General features: G+C 40.9%; 2 protein-coding genes across 2 annotated transcripts in view; one reads left to right on the forward strand and one right to left on the reverse strand.

The window, feature by feature from the left end:
• The window catches only part of LOC139024077 (uncharacterized), a 14,912-nt gene extending 12,753 nt beyond the window's left edge, over positions 1 to 2,159 (reverse strand). The window contains exon 1 of the mRNA XM_070438478.1: positions 1,838 to 2,159. Coding sequence (XP_070294579.1) covers positions 1,838 to 1,908 — 71 coding nt within the window. The 5' untranslated portion in view covers positions 1,909 to 2,159. The remainder of the gene's footprint in view (positions 1 to 1,837) is intronic.
• Positions 2,160 to 6,396: 4,237 nt separating this feature from the next.
• On the forward strand, positions 6,397 to 18,669 carry LOC112069265 (uncharacterized). The gene is made up of 3 exons (XM_024136565.2): positions 6,397 to 6,807; positions 12,534 to 12,848; positions 18,192 to 18,669. The coding sequence occupies exons 1-3, from the start codon at positions 6,694 to 6,696 to the stop codon at positions 18,372 to 18,374; spliced, it is 612 nt and encodes a 203-aa protein (XP_023992333.1). The 5' UTR covers positions 6,397 to 6,693; the 3' UTR covers positions 18,375 to 18,669.
• The last annotated feature ends 833 nt before the right edge of the window (positions 18,670 to 19,502 follow it).

Genomic DNA, 19,502 nt, shown 5'->3' on the forward strand with positions numbered 1-19,502 from the left:
CACACACACACACACACACACACACACACACACACACACACACACACACCTACCTACCTACCTACCTACATATGCATACATGAATGTGCAAGTAGAGATACTGGGATGCAAAGGAGCAAGATAAATAAATATGAGTAGCTTTATGAATGAAAACATAGCAATCTATCAACCTAAGAGGGCCAACCAACTTTCTGGTAGAGAATGCAGTGATGAGTCCTACAATTGTTGGCCATAATAATGTGCTATCTAAAACTTTTGACCGTTAGTGTACATTTAGAATACATTTCAAAGATAAGAAAGATCTTAGCTGAGAATTAATAAAGGATTCAAATATTTTAGCGATTAACTGTATGGTTAAAAGGCAACCTTGGGCTGCCCTCTTCATTGACCTGTCAAGGGCTTTCAATACAGTTCATCACTCACTGCTAATTCAGAGGCTTTCCTCAATTGGCCTAGACCAGTAACTGTAACTATTTAAAAAAATGACTTGACAGATAGAACTCAATCTGTATCTACTGATGGTGTTAAATCAGGTTTCCTGGATGTTAAAAAAGGTGTCCCGCAGTGGTCAATTTTGGGTCCTGTACTTTTTACTGTTTATATTAAATTGCAACCTGATATGCCAATGATACTGTTGTGTACTCTATTGCCCCCACAGTTGAGCAGGCTCTATTTGAACTACAGTCTGCCATCATTGTATTATAGAAAAACTTTATTGACCTGAAATGAGTACTGAATGCAGGTAAAACTAAGTATATGTTGTTCTCTAGAGCGCATAAAAATAACTCAGATAATTTAAGCATATGTACTTTGGATGGTGTCCATATTGATCGTGTCCCTGCTTACAAATGTCTGTGCATCTGAATAGACGAAAAGCTGTCTTTTAAAAAGCATATTGCCAAGTTAGTTAAGAAGCTGAGAATAAAAATGAGCTTCTTCTATAGAAGAAGGTGCTGCTTCTCGCTAAGTAGTAAAAACCTGATTATTCAGTCGACGTTCCTATCGTCCCTAGACTATGGCAGCATCATCTATACTAGGAAACACAGCTACCACTTCATTAAAGCCATTAGATGCAATTTATCAAAGCACATTATTATGGCCAACAATTGTAGGACTCATCACTGCATTCTCTACCAGAAAGTTGGTTGGCCCTCTTTTATGTCACGTAGGTTGATAGATAACTATGTTTTCATTCATAAAGCTATTTTACAATAAGTCCCACTGTACCCAATAACTTTACTAAACTTTAGACATACGAGTTACCACACTGGGTCTCAGGGATGGCTAACTGGAAATTCCTTTGGTCTCTGACTTATGTAAATCAGCTTATAGTTTTCTTGCACCTTATTTGTTGAACAGTATTCCAAATATTCTTAAATGTGTTGTGTTGGTGCCTCTAGCACAATTCAGAGAGCTGATTGAGGACCTTAGTACAAATTAATGTGTTTGTTTTTTATGACCGTGTTTTTCTTTCTGCTTGCTTTTTGAAGTTTATATGTTGATGTGTGTATTTTCTGTAATTTGTGCAATTCAGGGCTCATCTGTAAAAGAGAGCTTGGTATCAATATGACTTCCTGATAAAATAAAACTGACCGATATTATCTCATAGAACAAAACATATAAGATCTCCTAAACCTGTGTTAACCTCAGACCTTATATTCTGCATTTATCCCCAAACCCTATTCTTTCCTCATAGGAATTGCTGAACGAACCAGGTAACTCATTTCCGGGTTTTAGGACTACAAACTGGCGAGCTCTATGGAACACACGTCAATCTTTTCAATTCATCTTCCACAAACAAAGTTTTTCTAAATTGTATTCCTGAATTGTAACTTACTTCTTGTTGTTTACAATATCCCCATCACTGTCAGAATCAGAGGACACGCCATAGCCGACGAGAGAATTCATGTCAGCTTGCTGCTAGCCTTTACGTTAACAGGCTAACGTAACGTTAGCTAGTAGCTATATTTGTCTTTCTCTTCGTCCTTGTTTCGCCTTAATCCAGTCACAAATTGCGGTCTGCGTTTTGTGTTTGATTGAACTGGAAGTTATAATCCGTATGAAGATGTTTGTTGCTCAATACATTTATGAATTGTTGTATTTCTGTTGTTGGTGTAGCTACAATTTGCTAATCCAAAAGAAAGTGTCCGCAACACTAAAACAGTACTTCTGGGTCACGGAATTTCGAAAATATTCCAAATAAATAAAAGTCCAGGTAATTGTATAAAAGAGCCCGTTACCTGTACTTATTCATGATATATGAGCAATAATTGTCTAAACAATAATTAACAATAACTCGTATGTGTTCATAATTAAGTGATATTTGCATTACATTTGGGTTTTAAAACCAGGTCAAATATATGCCCCCAATGCAACGCTATATGAAATACATATTGGTTTATAGAGAGAACTATTCTACGTGCCGTAGTAAAAGTGGGATTGGGACTCTTCACTGGTATCTGTAGAATCTATATATGGTGTTATTTCATGGGGGATTGGGGTCTATATGCCCAGCCACACGTTCTACTCTAACCACACCATTGGTTCCAATACAATACACTATAGGCCTATAAATTACATATTGGCTTATAGATTGAAAACTATTATTAAAAGTGAGGCAGTATCCTGGTAAAATCATATTGCTATAGGTTTATGTTACCCCAAATATGCTATGCCTTCCAACAATTTTCTTAAACCCACCTTTGTCGCAATCAATCAAAAGTTGTTTTATGTATTTTTTATTTTTTTAATCAAAAGGTTTGCCTCTTGGACTTGGGTTTTGGACTGGATTCATGGATCATATAGGCGGTACCGGAGCGTTGGGTCTCGGACCGACAGGCTCCGAGACAGCTTCTATCCCCAAGCACTGATACTTTTGAACAGCCAATAACTCCAGACACTGAGACTTTTGAAAAACTATGCAATGGCTGCCCAGCCTGACCCACTGTCTATATGCACTGACTACTTGCCACTCACGGGTCTCTACCCACACAGTCACACACGCCTACACTGACACTCCTGCACATACATGCACACACACTGACCCCAGCACACATATAAACACACACACATGCACACACCCACACAACACTACATTGATGTGTACCTTGATCTTATAAAATCTAATTTGGAGGATCACGTTGTGTTGATGTGCCAACAGTCACAGAATTTCTGTTCTGAGAGGATGATGTTCTGCCTAAGGTACCTAGAATAGCACGCAATTGGTGGTGTTTACATTTTTTTATATAATACCTGTGCATTTAAAAGCACATTGGATGGCCATAGCTATAAACATGAAAAAGAAAGTAATGTGCTTGCAATAGTATTACATTGAGTGTTAAAATAATGGACTCCATAAAGCAGTATGAGAAGGAAATGGAGGGCATCCTTCACTCACTACAGAAATATCTCTACAGTATTTGGCATTACATGGAAAGGTTGTGGACATTGTTCTGAAATATGAATGTTCTAATCATTGTGGGGATTTCAAAGCTCAGGAGGATGATAATACATGGGACTTAGTGCTTTTCAAGGACCCAAAGTCACTTCACAATTATAGAAATGAAAAGAAAAAGAACAAAATAGGAGTCAAAACAAAACATCAGACTATACACAACATGAATAAAGACAGGGGTGGGCTCTAAGGCATATAGTGATGTATGGGGAGGGTAGGGTTGGGATTTGGATACGAACCCGGTTTAGGGTAAGGGGCGGGATTGGGGTTAGGATACAAACCCGGTTTAGGGTAAAGGGTAGGTTAAGGGTTTGGTCTAGGTGCTGCTCCGTATGGTGAAGAGAGGAGTAGATGGAAGTAGTTGTGGTCCCTATGTGTGTGTGTGTACACTTAAGCAGTCCTATTTGGAGATAACATCAATGAATTCATTCACAAAAACATGAGGTTTTGTACGAATTATCAGGGGAAAAATTTTTATTGCATGAAATGTTATGTAAGAATGTGTATACAGTATATCAGGTTCATTGAATATAATGGTGACTCCAGGCACTGAGACTTTTGAACAGCTAGAAAATAGCTGGCCATCCTCACCCATGGTCTATCTGCACTGACTATCTGCACTATATGCCACTCACGGGTCTCTACCCACACACTCACACATGCACGTACTGACACTCCTGCACACACACTCACACTGACACCGACACACATAGACGTACACACTCATCACCACGCATGCACACACCAGCACACCCACCCACCACTAAGGCCTGTATTTATCTTTGATTGATTAGAAATATTTTGAGGAAGTGTTATGGCTATGTTATTGCTACGTCGTCTCAAGAGGGACAAACCGTAATATTGCCATTTTTCTTCTCGTTTTACAAACGAATGTGTTTTTAAGGGAATATGCGTGGCACAGACGTTCGCTTTGCCTAGCCGAGTTCTGGTAGAAGCAAACCGAACCTAGTATGAGGGTGCCTTTATGCTGCTGCTATGTTGATTTGTTATTATTTATCCTGCTACCAGTCACTTTCTCCTTACCGCTGCCTACATGTACATATCTACCTTAACCACTCCAGTGTCCCTGGTACTGACCCTGTATATAGCTTACTTTCTCGTGTTTTTCTTATTTCCCGTGTGTTTTAAAGAAAATCGACTTCATACTATTTGATATTGAACACTGCATTTTTGGGAAAGAGCTAGCAAGTCAGCACTTCACTTTACGTGTGCACGTGACAAAACTTGAAACTAATTTAAAACTTGTAACTGTTGATGATCAATTGTATTAATTCATGTCAATGTGATATTTCTTATGAATAAAGTATACTTTTTTTGGACCAAATTTACTTGCATCTCTCTTGACTTTTTGAATAAACATATTGTATGTTGTATTTCTTCCAAAGTGTACCCCAGAAGGAAGATTAAGATATGTGTCTTTTACATTATAAGGTATGACAGTATACTGTATGCGTCCTATGTCATAGTGCTATATTTTAACTGTATAGTGTCCAGGCACCCCATTTTAAGCTGTTTGACCACAGTAAAAGTCCAGCAACACTTCTTATGATTTGGCTATTTGGAAGTAAACGTAAACGAGACTGGAAGTAAACGTTTTCCTCTACAGTCCAATATGTATTCCCTATATAGTGAATTGCTATGTTCTGTTGCATGGGTAAATAGTCACACGTTTAGATTTTTCTCTGATGTAGTTATACATTAGAAACATAATGTTAACGGATTGATTTTGTATCATAAACATAGCGTTTTACTGCAGACTTTGATTTTGAAGGTAAAATCGAAACACCGGAAGTCAATGTTGTTGTTGGTACGCTAAAGTTGCTGCCATGACGCTAATAAGGAATGCGCATGTATGAGTCAAAATGGCTTCACTGTTTGAAGTGGACACTATGCCACCTTGAGTATCGGAGTGGTATTTCACTTTGGAACATACCTGAATGTTGCCAATCTAGACAACAAAAAAATACATCTGACACTTTGGAAGAATAACGTCTGACATTTTTGTTAATACATTTAATCCTCTAAAATTCCAATTGAACTGGTTTAGCGTGATTTTAGCTTTAGAATTACACAGAAATAGTACACATCATATATAGCTCAAGGTGTTATCTTTCACACCCAAGGCTTCAAGATAATATAAAGTTGACTTCACACTGGTCCTAACAAAATTACATAATCAACTGTTACATTATTCCAAACTATTTATCGTCTTTCATTTAAAAGTTATTTGTTTGTTTGTGGCTGTAGACTATTAATGCCAACGCATTTTAGATGTTTACAGACATACCACACCAACCCTTTTGTAAACTTTTAGCCCTCGTTATTTCTCTAATAATTCAGTATATACAACAGGCTCCCTCTATCCCCCGCGATCTACAACAACGTTACTAATCCCGACCTTGCAACAGTATAGAACGTTCCGGGAAATGGAAAAGAAAAACGCGCACTCAACTGTTTAGAAATGTTGCTATTTTCTAGGCATATGCATATTAGCCTATGATTTGGTTATAAACCCATTTTCCCGGTTATTGACAAGCAATAACTATAGAGCCACACAATAACCTAATAATAAAACTATACTTGATCATCAAATCAGCTGAGTTATTAATTTGGGCAGTAAACTGCTGCTTTGAGCACTTTCCAATGATATAGCCTATACCACAATTATGTGCTAGTAGGAACTAGGAAAGTCGGAAATGTCATACTTGCTAACTGGATGAACATACCAATTAGCAAGTCTGACATTTCCGACTTTCCTAGTAACGACTAGAAAATCAACGCATCACTAGTCCTGGTGAATGGATTCGTAATTCTGTCAAGCTAATTCGTTTAAACTCTTCATGTATAAATAATAGTTCACCAACGTGCGACTCCTCCCATTCACACGCCTCGGCTTTAGTTCTCCCGTTAAATTCCACATGCCTGCCTGACATAAACCACCCAAGGGAAGGGGAGGAGTGGCACTAGACAAGGACATTAATACTGTAACATAGTAACACAAGGGGTAAAGTTGTGGAAGTTAGGGAAGGAATTCGTTTTCAGAAAGGTCATTAATTAACTGGCTTGGTTACAGGGTGAGAAAAGGCCGAGACGCGCTTCCTGTTGGCTGTCTAACTTTTAGGAATATGAAACGGGAAAACTAGTTGACATAAGAGAAGGTAAAAAAAACTAAAAACGTTAACGCTATCCGGTGCCTGTCTGTTGCTTCCTTACTGAATATGGCAGGGACACGGACAAGAAGAGGGACTGGTTCGGAACAGTCTCGAACTGCGAGGGCAGCTGCTGTTGCTGAGCAGTTAAACCATGAATGCACCCTCTTATTGGAACTGTATGTAAGTATTTATTCGAGTGTAGCCTAGAGTGGGTGAAGTCTGGACAGGCTAGTGCATTTTGCTTCGCAATTATTAACCTGTTATTAGGCCTACTGGTTACTGGACAAAACATGTCATTTGGCCAGTATTCTAGCCTATGCAAGGGATATGGAAGACTGGGATATGGAAATGTGGGTGATGCATGGACATGTATTGATGGATTGTTTGTGTGTGTGTGTGTGTGTGTGTGTGTGTGTGTGTGTGTGTGTGTGTGTGTGTGTGTGTGTGGCATCCGATCCAGGAGTGGGGGTCCAGGAATGTAGCTAGATAAGGAGGGGGAGTGAATATGTGAATAGTCATGTACGCCCCATATAAAAACAATGACAGAGGTAGGCGGTTTTCTGGACATGCACGTTTTTCCATGTGCATCGCTTTTTCACACAATGAATGACACTATGTGAATGATGGGGTGCGAATGATCACAGTATTCTTGATTTCCTGCCAAATGGCCAGATAAATCCCCCTCCAATACGCACACACCTCAACCTGCATACTCGGGCTCTTTGCTGGGAGGAAGGGAAGCGGTTACGAATGTAACCGTTATCTATCAGCCAACTAACTATAAGACAATGCTTTTGAATCACCACCCCAATAGCCTGCACAATATTAGGCAATAAGGTCTACTAAGGTTATAGTAAAAAAAAAAAACGTGTGAAACTAAATATATATATATATAAATATATATATATTAGTTTTTTTACCGTAGTAAAATAATGAACAAACCCGTTTGAAAAACTCAAACTTTACTGAAATTATTATCTTTGACACCAAAACGAACTCAAATAAAAAACCCTAATGAATTATGTTCAGGTTTTTAAAAAATGGGGGCAAAAATCGAATGGGGTTTTCAAGCTTTTTTTTTTTGAGGTTTCAAGCTTTTGAATGTAATGGTTCACATTGAGATTGACTTTATAACTGAAAGGTAGACTCAGCAAGATGACATTGCCACAAACAGCACCATATTGGGCGTGTTTGAGTTGTAAGGCTAAAGCACCCGACAGTAGATGCAAGTCGAGGAGTAAGTCAGGGGAGGTGCATCTGCGACAAATGAAAATATGGACACTAATGTGGTTTTCCAACAGCAAGGCTCAAATCAACATGACAGTGTTGCCATTGATTATAAATGGTTTTCTTTATAATTTAGAAATAAACATGTATCTAACCCCCATATCACACAAACCGAAATCATAATATAATATTGTGTGTTTACACATTGTACAATAAAGTAGAGAGAGAGAGAGACTCAAATATCACATTTATTTTATATATCCACTGTACACAGAAATCATGGCAAATTGGTTCTTGTTTTTGGTCACATGGGTCAAACAAAAACACCCTAATGATTGGTTGACAATAGAGCCTTCACAATGCAGGAGATGGCTACAGGACGAAGTTGGTGAAGAGCAACTGCAGCAACTTGCAGTCGACTGCAGTCAAAACTTCATGCCCTTTGATTACATGATTTTTGTAAAGTTCATGCAGTCGACCGACAGGTAGGCGCAAGTCAGACAATTTTTAACCCCAGAATGCAACACAATTTGAAAGGTGGTGAGCAACGATTGTCACCAACTTGACAAAAATGATCAGCTCGAACGTGCCCATTGAGATGAGCATGATGCAAGACTTTGCTCATACACAGTCACACATAATATGTGCGTACTGGCAAGGGTGCGCTTTATGCTGCTACAACGTGGTAGCCACGGGACCAAAACAGCAGAGACGTTTAGCCACGCGCTTCAACGCTCCTGATTGTTGCAAAAAAAAATCCCACTACTACTGTTCACTTCGTGCACCGACGTCATCTCGCTGAGTCTACCTTTAAACCGAACCTAACCTATGACCTGACCCATCACCTTAGGGCATTTCCATTTTAACGGACCCATGAACACCAACACGTAAAGTTCATAGGAGCATGTCAAATTGGGTGTCAAATGAAAGCTAAGAGTCTATATTTGTTAGGAATTAAGGCATATATACATTTTTCAACCATTTTCCATCCTACAAATTAGGAATAAGCAAAGGCTTTTATTTCTGGTCAAACAGATGGAAAATGGGTCTTAGACAGCATCTAACATCTTAAAAAGATATTAGAGATGCACCAAAACACAACAATGTAGAAGTAAAGAGCCCTGCCAACTAATATCAACACTTTTCTATTTAGTTTTGGAGAAATGATTTTGGTAAGTTTAATAACATTGTCGTGAAGATATTTTCTAATTTCCCTCGTGAGGGAGGATTATAAAAGTTCACAGAAGTAACATGTAAAGGTAGACCTACCAATTCATTATAGTGTTCTTATTGATATCAAGTTTGTTCATGAATTATTAGTTGATTAAAACTTATAGTTCTGTTACCAAATTGTAGTAATGGAATTACTGCAATTGAAATGGCTACAATGGAAAATCAGAGTAGTCACAAGCCACAGTTGGGTCACCTGCTACTGTCCTCCCTTCCACTGGTATACTGCTATGTTTAGCTCATAACTGTTTAGTTTTTTTCTCCTTTTTCTGTCATCTGGTGGTCAAAGCAAGACTGGACAACCCCTCCCTCTCACGCTTCCTCTCTGCTGCTCTCTGTCTCTGCCTCTCTCTCTCAATCATATTAAATTCAAGGGGCTTTATTGGCATGGGAAACATATGTTAACATTGCCAAAGCAAGTGAAGTAGATAATAAACAAAAGTGAAGTAAACAATAAAAATGAACAGTAAACATTACATTCACAGAAGTTCCAAAAGAATAAAGACATTTAAAATGTCATATTATGTATATATACAGTGTTGTAACGATGTGCAAATGGTTAAAGTACAAAAGGGAAAATAAATAAACATGAATATGGGTTGTATTTACAATGGTGTTTGTTCTTCACTGGTTGCCCTTTTCTTGTGGCAACAGGTCACAAATCTTGCTGCTGTGATGGCACACTGTGGTATCTCTCGCTCTCCAGTTAATGTCACTCTCCTGAGACCTACCATGACACCTACCCCCTACCCTCTTTCCATTTACAGTAACAAGTATCCTCATCCACTGAGCACCCACCGACACCGGACATCCGTGGCTGGACCAAATCTGAACCAATCATAGACGTCTATGTTTCACAAGTTTGGACATCACAGTACAGCACAGTAGAATTCAGTACAGTGCAGTAGAGTACAGTATAATGTTCAGTATTGTACTGAACATATGTACTGTACTGAACTCTAATGTGCTGTACTGTGATTTTCAAATTTGTGAAACATAGACGTCTATGATTGGTTCAGATTATTTTTTTTTGGGGGGGGGGGCTGCTCATTACAATAATAGCCCGTGTGTAGAATAATAACCAAATATGCAAAATAAGAATATTGCATATTTCTACCTGTGTAGCTATTCAGGATATATCACCATGAAGGGAATGATATTCATATCCATAATTATGTATTTCTGTACAACACAGATCAGGGACCCATGATGTAATTCTGTTACCGTAATTCCATTACCGGAGGTAAAACCATTTCACGTACTGTAGTTCAATATCCAAAATATATGTTTTTTCAAACTCAAAGTGTCATGTCGTAGCTGACACCCCATTATTTCTGCAGAAATATTTTAAACTTAATATTAAACAATAGTTTTTGGAAAATGTGCTTAAACATCGGAGGGAAACTTTATTGTAATTCTGTTACCAAACTTTGCATCTGCACAGTTCTTCCAGTAAATGTGATTTTGTGAACTTTTCTGTGTAAATTGTTCAAACTAGTCCTTATGCATAGAATCGTATGGTTTGTTCAACTTTGAAATCAATGGTTTTGGTTTGCCATACATTTTTAAGAGAAAAATCTGAGTCAAAGCGTAATTACGTTACTATGGAATTGCCCCTTATGCATTACTTCCCCACAGTGCAAGAAGTGACATCCCAAAAAACACAAAACTATACAACACATGTCTCCTAGCCTCCCACACATAGGCTCCTTTCTGTCCCTAACACTGAAACTGAAAGTAAATAACATAAAAACGAAATAGAAATGTTTTTATATATTACTCAACATATATACATTTGCGGTTTATGTGCATTTATTCAAGATACAGCCCACAAATATGTAATGGTTTTCAACTTATCTATCACCACACAGTCATTACTCGTAATAATGTATTGTAATAGATCATGACAGTGAAGAGCTTGCTGTCTCTGGTTTTCCGTACCTCTGCCTCTCCCTCTAGACAGGCCTATACAATATAGGCCTATCCCTCAAAGTTCATAGCTCACTCCACTGCTTCCTCCCTCGCTGCCTATTACAAACCTATATACACATTTACATTTACTTGACCATTGCTCTTGCATAAGCAGGGCTGCCTGGTCAATGTTACACGGTAATCATTCTACCGCACAGGCACATAATCATTTTCACGGTGGTCAGAATGTTAGCACCTTGGTATAATGTCGTGACCGGGGGCCAGGTACTCAATGGAGTCACAGCTCTCTCACTATGCTCTGATCTAGATGCAATAGAATATAATAACTCTCTCTCTCTCTCTCTCTCTCTCTCTCTCTCTCTCTCCTCGTTCTCTCTCTCTTCCCTCTCTTCTCTTCTTCCCTCTCTCTCTCTCTCTCCTCTTCTCGATACTCTCTCTCTCTGCTCTCTCTCTCTCTCTCTCTCTCTCCTCTCTTCTCCCTCTCTTCTTCTCTTCTCTCTCTCGTCTCGCTCTCCTCTTCTCTCTCTCCTCTCTGTCTCTCTCTCTCTCTCTCTCGCTCTCTCTCTCTCTCTCTCTCTCTCTCATCTCTCTCTCTCTCTCTTCTCTTCTCTCCTCTTCTCTCTCTCTCTCCTCTCTCTCTCTCTCTCTCTCTCTGACACACACAGACACAGACTCGACACCTATGATGTCACACAATCCTGCCTGTTCTCTCTATAGTGAAGTTGGGGAAGGTTGGTTCTGGTAGTTGAACCAGCTATCCATTTGAACCACTAACCTCTCTGTTCCAATGGGGCCAGGGCGGATGTTGTTCTAACCGCAATAGGGTTCAAACATTTGCCAGTTGTTGCTCATCAGGGAAAATTGCTAGATTATCATTGGAAAATGCACAATCAGGCTCTTTACTGCCACATTCTCTTAGGTCAGCTCTTTTGTACTTCGTCAACCATTGCACAAGCAGTTTGGTTTAAATGCGAACTCGGAATGAGTGACTTATTCATATATACAATTCTCATGGCCACAGCTTCCATTTACTACAGTGTCCATATTCTGACAACCTCAGCCTCTGGAGCAGTTAAACGTGGTGTCCATGGTGGTATTGCAAAATACAAAAAAGTGGTGTCTTTGAAACACTTGCCCAAATTTGTTGAGGCTATGACTAGTACTTTATATTTGATTAACAGAATACGGTAGTGGCACTTAAGCAGTACACCTTTGGTCATATATGCCTCGTCTCTGTTAGAGAACTGGATTAGCAGTGCTGTCTTTGAGTTGCATTAGCACATTGAGTTTGGTTGTGCACTAATCGTTGGGTTATACCTGACTTTGGTCATTTGTGGTTGATTGCCTTGCCCTGTAACAGTTTGGTTGTGCACTAAAACATGAGTTTTTCTCCACTCACCGTCATGGAAATGTACTTTTAAATACTGCTAATGTGTTTTTTCTTTACACGCTATCGCCCTCTTCTTCCTCTCCACCTCCACACTCTCTCCATCCCTCCTCCTCACTCCCCACTTCAGAGAAAAAAGGAGACGTTCGCCGAGGAACTCACCATCGACGGGGACCGCCTGGTGACCGTGCCACCACTCTCCTCCCAGCTCTCGCCGAATGACATGTTGTGGCGCCTCTACTCCGCCCTGCAACAGTGCCGGAACCTCCTGGAGCATGCCATTGGCCGGGAAGAGGGGGTGGGAAACGACAGGAACAGGACCGAATACGAGAGTCAGAAGAAAACAGTGAGGGACCGGCTGGGGCACCTGCTAGAGAGCACACGGCTCCTCCTGGCGGACGGAGCTGGAACTGCAGCCTTCACTCCTGATCCGAAGAATACTGAGGTACAGAATTACTGGTGTATGGTAAAGTTCCCCCTAGACACTGATCTGGGGTCAGTTTTGAATTTGCCCCACTAATGGTTAATATACAGTACCTACTGGAAACCCTCAGTAGACCCAGCAGGCCTCATTTCAATACTTGTAAAATAACTGTAAAATCCTACTTGGAAGTCATCCTTGATCTGACATAGCTGGTGTGGTGAACATAATATAGTGTAAACCCTGATGAAGGCTATGGGACAAAACATGTTGGTTTTAACAATAATAAAGCATTTTATCAACTGACACTCTTCCAAGAGTTGCTGAATTTCCTCCTCACTTCAGTTTGCTCCTCAATTCATGTACCTTGGTTGGAGAGCGAGGTAGCGGCAATATTCATTTCCTTTTTTTAGTGTAAACCAGGGCCACGTATAGACGACAGATAAGACTGGTGGAAACATTTTGCTTTCAGATATCCCTAATATTTCAGATCAGTGATGAGTTCAAGGAGGAGAGGAAGAAATTAGGCTTTTGTTAACAACGTATGATAAACTTATAAACTGTTTATGTAAGGACTATCCTTTCTAGTATAAACAAACTGATTATATTACATAGTTTATTAATCATAGATTGTTGTTCATTATTTATATACGGTTAGGTCAAATCAGTTGTTTACATGTACTGTATATATACAGTGGGGTCTGAAATGATTGACACCCTTAATAAAGATAATGGCTGTATAAAATAAATTATTCAAACACTGAGCTATATTGTATGCACCAGAAAATTGGGAAATTATATTATTTTATACTAATACAATTGATCAGAAATATACATTTTGTTTAACAAGTTTCATTTTTTTCTCTCAAAAACATAAGGGGTCAAAATTATTGACACCCCATTTTCAATACCTCACCTTATAACAGCGCTTAACCTTTTTTTTTTTTTTTTATGTATGCGTTGGAGAACACATTGGGAGGGATGTTAGACCATTCCTCCATAAAGAATATTTCCAGATCTTTGATATCCTTAGTCTGCTCTTATGGACTGTCCTCTTCAATTCAAACCACAGGTTTTCAATGGGTTTCAAATCCGGAGACTGAGATGGCCATTGCAAAATGTGGATTTTATGGCCAATTAACCAATTCCTTGTGGATTTTCAAATCAAATCACATTTTATTTGCCACATATGCCGAATACAACAGGAGTAGGTAGACCTTACCGTGAAATGCTTACTTTACTTACAGGCCCTTAACCAATGACGCAGTTTCAAGAAAAATAAGAGTTAAGAAATGATTTACTAAATAAACTAAAGTTTAAAAAAAGAGTAACAATAAAATAACAATAACGAGGCTATATAGAGGGGGTACCAGTACCGAGTCAATGTGATTTTGATGTGTGCTTGGGGTTATTGTCTTACTGGAAAATCCACTTGCAGCACTGGTGTGTGTGGCCAAAGACCTAATTCTCATGTAATCTGACCTAAGCACCTGCTCCAATTCAAGTGGCAATTTCTTTGACATTTGTAGAGCTCTTTGGCCATGCACACCAGTGATGGGGTTGGCATCGAAATGAGAATGCCTGAGCAGAAAATAATCCCATATCTACTGTAAAATATGGTTGTGGCTCTTTGATGTTCTGAGGCTATTTTGCTTCCACTGGTCCTGGGGCCCTTATTAAGGTCAATGGCATCATGATCTTTACCCAGTACCAAGTGGATCTTCCAGCAAGAAAATAACCCGAAGCACACATCAAAATCCACAAATAAATGGTTAAATTGGCCATAAAATCAACATTATTCTAATGGCCATCTCAGTCTCCGGACCGGAAACTCAACTCAAATCAAATTCTAGCCTCTAAGGTACAGGGTTGAGTAACCGGGTGGTAGCCGGCTAGTGATGGCTATTTAACAGTTTGATGGCCTTGAGATAGAAGCTGTTTTTCAGTCTCTCGGTCCCAGCTTTGATGCACCTGTACTGACCTGAACTTCTGGATGATAGCGGGGTGAACAGGCTGTGGCTCAGGTGGTTGATGTTCTTGATGATCGTTTTGGCCTTCCTGTGACATCGGGTGCTGTAGGTGTCCTGGAGGGCAGGCAGTATGTCCCTGGTGATGCGTTGGGCAGAATGCACCACGCTCTGGAGAGCCCTGTTGTTGCGGTCAGTGCAGTTGCCGTACCAGGTGGTAGCGCCTTCTTCACCACACTGGACCATTTCAGATTGTCAGTGATGTGTACGAGGAACTTGAGGAACTTGAAGCTTTCCACCTTCTCCACTGCGGTCCCGTCGATGTGGATAAGGGCGTGCACACTCTGCTGTTACCTGAAGTCCACGATCAGCTCCTTCGTTTTGTTGACGTTAAGGGAGAGATTGTTTTCCTGGCACCGCTCCACCAGGGCCCTCACCTCCTCCCTGTAGGCTCTCTCATCATTGTTGGTAATCAGGCCTAATACTGTTGTGTCTACTGAAAACCTAATGATTGAGTTGGAGGAGTGGGTGGCCATACAGACATGGGTGAACAGGGTGTACAGGAGGGGGCTGAGCATGCACCCTTGTGGGGCCCCTGTGTTGAGGATCAGCGAAGTGGAGGTGTTGTTTCCTACCTTCACCAACTGGGGGCGGCCTATCAGGATGTCCATACCCAGTTGCACAAGGCGGGGTTCAGACCCAAGCCCTGAGCTTAATGATGAGCTTGGAGGGTATTATGGTTTTGAAGGCTGAGCTATAGTCAATGAACAGCATTCTTACGTAAATATTCCTCTTTTCCAGATGGGATAGGGCAGTGTGATGGCAATTGCATCGTCTGTAGATCTATTGGGGCGGTAAGCAAATTGAAGTGGGTCTAGGGTGTCAGGTAAGGTAGAGGTCATATGATCCTTAACTAGCCTCTCAAAGCACTTCATGAGGATACAAGTGAGTGCTACGGGGTGATAGTAATTTAGTTCAGTTACCTTTGCTTTCTTGGGTACAGGAACGATGGTGGACATCTTGAAGCAAGTGGGGACAGTAGACTGGGATAGGGAGAGATTGAATATGTCTGTAAACAGTCCAGCCAGCTGGTCTGTGCATGCTCTGAGGACGCGGCCAGGGTTGCTGTCTGGGCCAGCAGCCTTGCGAGGGTTAACACACTTAAATGTCTTACCCTTGTTGGCCACGGAGAACAAGATCCCACAGTCCTTAGGAGCGGGCCGCATCGGTGGCACTGTGTTATTCTCAAAGCGGGGCGAAGAAGGTGTTTAGCTTGTCCGGGAGCAAGACATTGGTGTCCGTGACATGCTGATTTTCCATATGTAATCCGTGATTGTCTGTAGACCCTGCCACATACGTCTCATGTCTGAGCCGTTGAATTGCAACTCCACTTTGTCTCTCTACTGACGTTTTCCTGTTTGATTGCCTTATAGAGGGAATTACTACACTGTTTGTATTCAACCATATTCCCAGTCACCTTGCCATGCTTAAATGCGGTGGTTCGAGCTTTCAGTTTTGCGTAAATTTTGCCATTTTTCCACAGTTTCTGGTTTGGGTATGTTTTAATAGTCACAGTGGGAACAATATCCTCTATACACTTCCTGATGAACTCAGTCACCGTGTCCGTGTATATGTCAATGTTATTCTCAGAGGCTACCCGGAACATATTCCAGTCCACGTGATCAAAACAATCTTGAAGTACTTCCTGTTTGAGTTTCTGCCTATAGGAATGGAGGAGCAAAATGGAGTCGTGATCTGATTTGCTGAAGGGAGTGCGGGGGAGGGCCTTGTAGGCATTGCGAAAGGGGGATTAACAGTGGTTTTACCAGAGTGAGTACTACTGTCAATGTATTGATAGAACTTCGGTAGTGTTTTCCTCAAATTTGATTCGTTAAAATCCCCAGGTACTAGAAATGGGGCCTCAGGATATGTTTTTTCCAGTTTGCATAAAGTCCAGTGTAGTTCCTTGAGGGCCATTGGGGTATCGGCTTGAGGGGGAATATACACGTCTGTGACTATAACCAAAGAGAATTCTCTTGGGAGGTATATGGTCAGCATTTGATTGTGAGGTATTCTACGTCGGGTGAACAAAAGGACTTGAGTTTCTGAATGTTATCACAATCACACCATGAGAAGTTAATCATGAAACATACACCACCGCCCTTCTTCCCAGAGAGTTCTTTATTCCTGTCTGTGCGATGTACTAAGAACCCAGCTGGCTGTATGGACGGAGACAGTATATCCCGAGAGAGCCATGATTCCGTGAAACAGAGTATGTTACAGTTCCTGATGTCTCTCTGAAAGGAGATCCTCGCCCTGAGCTTGTCTACTTTATTGTCCAGAGACTGAACATTAGCAAGTAATATACTCGGAAGCGGTGGATGGTGTGCACCCCTCCTGAGTCGGACTAGAAGTCCACTCCAAATACCTCTTCTCCGCCGGCGGCGTCTTGGAGCAGCCTCTGGGATAAGTTCAATTGCCCTGGGGGGTACGAACAAAGGATCCAATTCGGGAAAGTTGTATTCCTGGTCGTAATGCTGGTGAGTTACCGCCGCTCTGATATCCAAAAGTTATTTCTGGCTGTATGTAATAACACAAAAAACATTCTGGGCTAATAATGTAATGTAAAAAACCTTAATACTGCAAAGTTGTTTTGGAGCTAGAAGCAGAGCTGCCATGTCTGTCGGCGCCATCTTGCTATATCATTGAAAACCTGTGGTTTGAATAGAAGAGGGCAGTTTATATGTGCAGACGAAGAATGTCAATGAGGAACGGTATATGATCCCTGTTTTTTCCAACTCATAAAACATTTTAGAAGAAGTTTCAGTGCTGTTATGGTCACAAGGTGAGGCATTGAAAACAGAGGTGTCAATCATTTTAACTCCTACCTTTTTGAAAATAAATATTACTTGATAAACAAAATCTCTGTCTCTGAGCAAATGTATTACTATAAATAATCTATTTTCTAATTTTTTTAAAGATACAATATAGCTCAGTATTTGAATTATTTATTTTATACAGTCATGTTTTCTCATCTTTATCAAGGGTGTCAATAATTTCAGACACCGCCGTATGTTCTAGTACAGTGTTTCCTAATCTATTCCTGAGGCACACCCCGGGTTTGACCAGGCATTGATTAGTCCACCAGTCAAATCGGGTGTGCTAGAACAAAAATATACAACCCTCTGGATCTCCGGGGAACAGATTGGGAAACACTGTCCTAACACATCTCACTCTATCCCTCGCTCTCTCTCTCTCTGTCGGTCTCTCTCTCTCTCTTGCTCTCCCTCCCTCACTCTGTCTGCTCTCACTCTCTGTCTCGGACTGTCCCTCCCTAACCCTCTCTCTCTCCCTCCCTTTCTCTTCTTCTACAACCCCCCTCCCACCCTCTCGTGAGTAGATAGATGGTCCGGTGAACGGCAGCCCGTTTGCGCTAAAGCTCTGGATCTACCGCATCTTCAACGAGCTGGAGCACTGGACGCTCACCGCCTCCAAGACCCTGAAGGCCCTGCACCCCGACGGAGCCACCCCCAAGGAGCGCAGAACGAGGGGGAGGGCAAGAGGGAGGAGGACCCGGAGATGAGATAGTAGAGATTGGGAGAAGTAGCCTGTGTTGAGGAAGGAGAGAGCAGGGAAGACAAAGAAAGAGAGGGAGGGGGTGAGGAGAGAGAGAGAGAGAGAGAAATAGAAAGAGGTACGGATGGAAAGAAAGAGAGAGAGGTAAACAGATTGAGAGGATGAGGTGGAAGGATGTGACGTGGCAGAAGAAAGAGAGAAGGCATGCAGGAGTCAGAAAGGCTGAGAGAAATGGAATGAAGAGAAGGAAAAGAGTGACAACAGCCAGTGGAAGTATAAAGATTATGTGAAAAGAGGGAGAAGAGTATATGTTAAAGTTAATAACTATATACAGTGGTGACATGGACACATAAGAAAGTCTACTACAACATACAACCAATGTGTGACATAACAGTGTTGATTTTGAAGCAATTTTGGTCATTCATGACATACTAGCGCTGTAGCTCCACTTGCTGCTAACAAACATAGGACACTGGGTGTCAGGTAGCCTACCGGTTAGAGTATTAGGCCAGTAACTGAAAGGTTGTGAGTTCGAATCCCCGAGCTGACAAGGTGGAAGAAAATCTGTTGATCTGCGCTCGAGCAAGGCGTTTAACCCTAAGTGCTCCAGGGTCTCTGTCAATAATGGCTGATACCTGGTTGTGTCTCAAGGGGGGTGGGATATACAAAAAACACATTTCCATCTCACACCTCACACGTATACATGCAGTGAAACAGGACAAATATAAGCAACTTCTATTTGACCTTTGACGAACATAGAATTAAATGAGTTACATAGACTGTTCATCACTTGAGTCGATCCCTTTAAAATCTCTAATTCGAGAGCTTGACATTCTATAAAAAAAATCATCTTTGTAATTCAACAGGGTTTGATGCAGCAAAAAGTGAGTTAAGGAATTACTGAAGAATTTCTGCTGTTTACACCTGGTATCAAGATGTGTTCTCTGCCTGGTTTTGCTGCCTAGAGTCAAAGGACTCTACCATGACCTTCCTTTTGCCTACTCCAGACATACTACGGACAGTCTTTCAGAAAATGTCATTTAGTTTCCTCCCGCTTGGCACACACTGGTTGAATCGACGTTGTCTTCACGTCACTTCGTTGAACCAACGTGGAATAGACATCCAACTGACGTCT

This window comes from Salvelinus sp. IW2-2015, unplaced genomic scaffold (assembly GCF_002910315.2).
Source record: "Salvelinus sp. IW2-2015 unplaced genomic scaffold, ASM291031v2 Un_scaffold959, whole genome shotgun sequence".
NCBI lineage: Eukaryota > Metazoa > Chordata > Actinopteri > Salmoniformes > Salmonidae > Salvelinus > Salvelinus sp. IW2-2015.

Excerpts from the sequence above, each read along its gene's own strand:
- LOC112069265 (XM_024136565.2), top strand. The coding sequence starts at position 6,694 with ATGGCAGGGACACGGACAAGAAGAGGGACTGGTTCGGAACAGTCTCGA. Across the intron at positions 6,808-12,533 it reads CCCTCTTATTGGAACTGTAT|AGAAAAAAGGAGACGTTCGC; the intron begins GTAAGTATTTAT and ends TCCCCACTTCAG. Across the intron at positions 12,849-18,191 it reads CTGATCCGAAGAATACTGAG|ATAGATGGTCCGGTGAACGG; the intron begins GTACAGAATTAC and ends TCTCGTGAGTAG.